The 2,234-nt window shown below is 47.7% G+C and overlaps 1 protein-coding gene across 1 annotated transcript in view; it reads left to right on the top strand.

Annotated features, from left to right (window-relative positions):
- Nucleotides 1-764: 764 nt before the first annotated feature.
- Nucleotides 765-2,234, top strand: part of SNF8 (SNF8, ESCRT-II complex subunit) — a 13,830-nt gene continuing 12,360 nt past the window's right edge. Inside the window, exons 1-2 of the mRNA XM_003786472.3 lie at nucleotides 765-1,040; nucleotides 1,434-1,484. Of these exons, the coding sequence (XP_003786520.1) occupies nucleotides 987-1,040; nucleotides 1,434-1,484 (105 nt within the window). The 5' untranslated portion in view covers nucleotides 765-986. The remainder of the gene's footprint in view (nucleotides 1,041-1,433; nucleotides 1,485-2,234) is intronic.

Here is a 2,234-nt window from a genome sequence, read left to right as displayed (position 1 = left end):
TCTCCTGCCTCCGCCTCCCAAGTAGCTGGGACCACAGGCGCCCGCCACAAAGCCTGGCTATTTTTTGGTTGCAGCCATTATTGTTGTTTGGCGGGCCTGGCCTGGATTGGAACCCACCACCTTAGGTGTATGTGGCTGGCGCCTTAGCTGCTTGAGCCACAGGCGCCGAGCCGCCAGTGATATTTCTAAAGTGAAAATTAGATCTTATTACTCCCTGACTGAAGAGTCCTCCATTTGGTCCTTGTTAGGTTCAATAATGCTATCAAAATCACCTATAGAGCTTTCCAAACAGATGATTGATTCCACCCAATGATGAATAACAATCATAATTGATATTTATGTCTCAGGTATTGGACTATACATTTTATTACATGTTTCTCACTTAATCCTCACAATGATTTCACAAGTAGGTATTCGATTTCACAACTGTGGGTAGTGAAACAAGAACTTAGGGAATTTGCCTCACTGAACCATACGGCCAGGAAGGAAGCTAGGCAGTCTGACTCCAGAGTTCAACTTCTTTAACTGTAAGGCCTTTCCAAGTGACAATCTCTGCATGTGATTCCAACAGGTTAACTTCCTTAGAGCAGAATGGATCCTGTTTTATGCTCAACATGGAGCCCTCGATGGCCAACACAGAGCCTGGCAATAGGAGTTGGTCTATGAGCAGATGTTGACACCCAGGTGGTGAAATGCCAGTCGCAGATGACCAGGGCCTTAGGCGCCCACGTGCGTGGGACGTGCCGGGTCCGCACGCCTTCGCTGCTGCGGGGTTTTGCCAAGCCTGGCCACCACCTGAAGGCGGGGCCGCTGGGCCTGTAGCAGCTGGAAAACTCTCACCCTACGGCAGGAAGTTGGGCGTGTGGCTTCCGGCGCGCGTAGATGACGTGCGGCTGGGGCTTCCGCGTTGGGGAGCAGGCAGTGGAATCCCAGACACTGAAGGCTGAAGTCCCGGCAGCGGGGCGGCCTGCGGGCCCAGGACTGCGATGCACCGCCGAGGGGTGGGAGCCGGCGCCATCGCCAAGAAGAAGCTTGCCGAGGTAAGAAAGAAGACGGCTGACGACAGCCCATCCCTGACCCTTGAGATTCTGAATTCTCCTGGAGCAGATGTACCTTTAATCGCTTCCTATAAAAATCTAAGACAAGCTTCTCGGAACCCGGGGAATTGAGTTTCTCCAACTCGGTGGTTTGGAGGGTTATCTCCTCCAGCTCCACAAGCCCTTTCCTCCAGTTGCCCAGGTTTGACTACAGACGAGATTCTATGCCAGAATCTACAGTGGTTGATTTTACTCTCAACCTGTGCTATACTTTTCCCGAAAAAAAAAAAAAGAAAGAAAAATGACTCTCCTCTATTCATACTATACTTATGGCAGCCCAAGTGGGAGCCCCCAGCGCCGATTCACTTAACTCATACTCATCTCTTTGTCTTATAGGCCAAATATAAGGAGAGAGGGACTGTCTTGGCAGAGGACCAGCTGGCCCAGGTGAGTTGGTTGTAAGGCTCCTGGAAGGCGGGGAGACACTTTGATGTCAACGTGACTGTTAGATTGAATTAAAAATGGGATGTTTGGCCACTCTTGATTTTGGGGTAGCTAAAATAATCTAGGTGATTGCTAATAATAATAGCTAACATCTTTGCGTAATTACATGCTTATGATGTCCTAGGTTTTGTCTCTTTTACTTAGGTACCCTCTCTTTCTTATTCAGTTCTTGTTACAGGCCCATAGGGAAGGAACTCTCTTATTCTGAGTTTCACATTAAGGACACTGAAGTGTTAATTTGTCCAACGTTATATTGATGTAAAAGGTAAAGCTGTTTGGTTTAGGTCTTTTGGGACTTTTACTTTAAATGCCTCAGAATAAAATGAAAACTGCCTAACCTGTGGAACCCACCACCACCATCATAACATCTAGGCACACACCAGGATGTGTGTGTAATGGGGGTGCAGCCACTGTACCATTTTCTTCTCTAACGCTTCCTTTTTTTGTACATACTTTGACTTAACTAGTTATTGTGGTTGAAGAGGGGGAGTAGGCAGTTAGGCAGGAAAATGGGCTCTTGACCTGAGGAAAAGTAAGCTGTTGTTGGGGTAAAAGATGGACTTTATTAATTAGAAAAAAAGAAGTGGTAATACAAATAAAAAAATCAGAAAATTGGCTCGGCACCTGTGGCTCAAGTGGCTAAGGCACCAGCCACATACACCTAAGGTGGCGGGTTCGAATCCAGCCCGGGCC

Source organism: Otolemur garnettii, unplaced genomic scaffold (genome assembly GCF_000181295.1).
Source record: "Otolemur garnettii isolate 467f Iridium unplaced genomic scaffold, OtoGar3 scaffold00018, whole genome shotgun sequence".
NCBI classification, from domain to species: Eukaryota; Metazoa; Chordata; class Mammalia; order Primates; family Galagidae; genus Otolemur; species Otolemur garnettii.
This window is presented reverse-complemented; position numbering and strand designations above follow the sequence as displayed.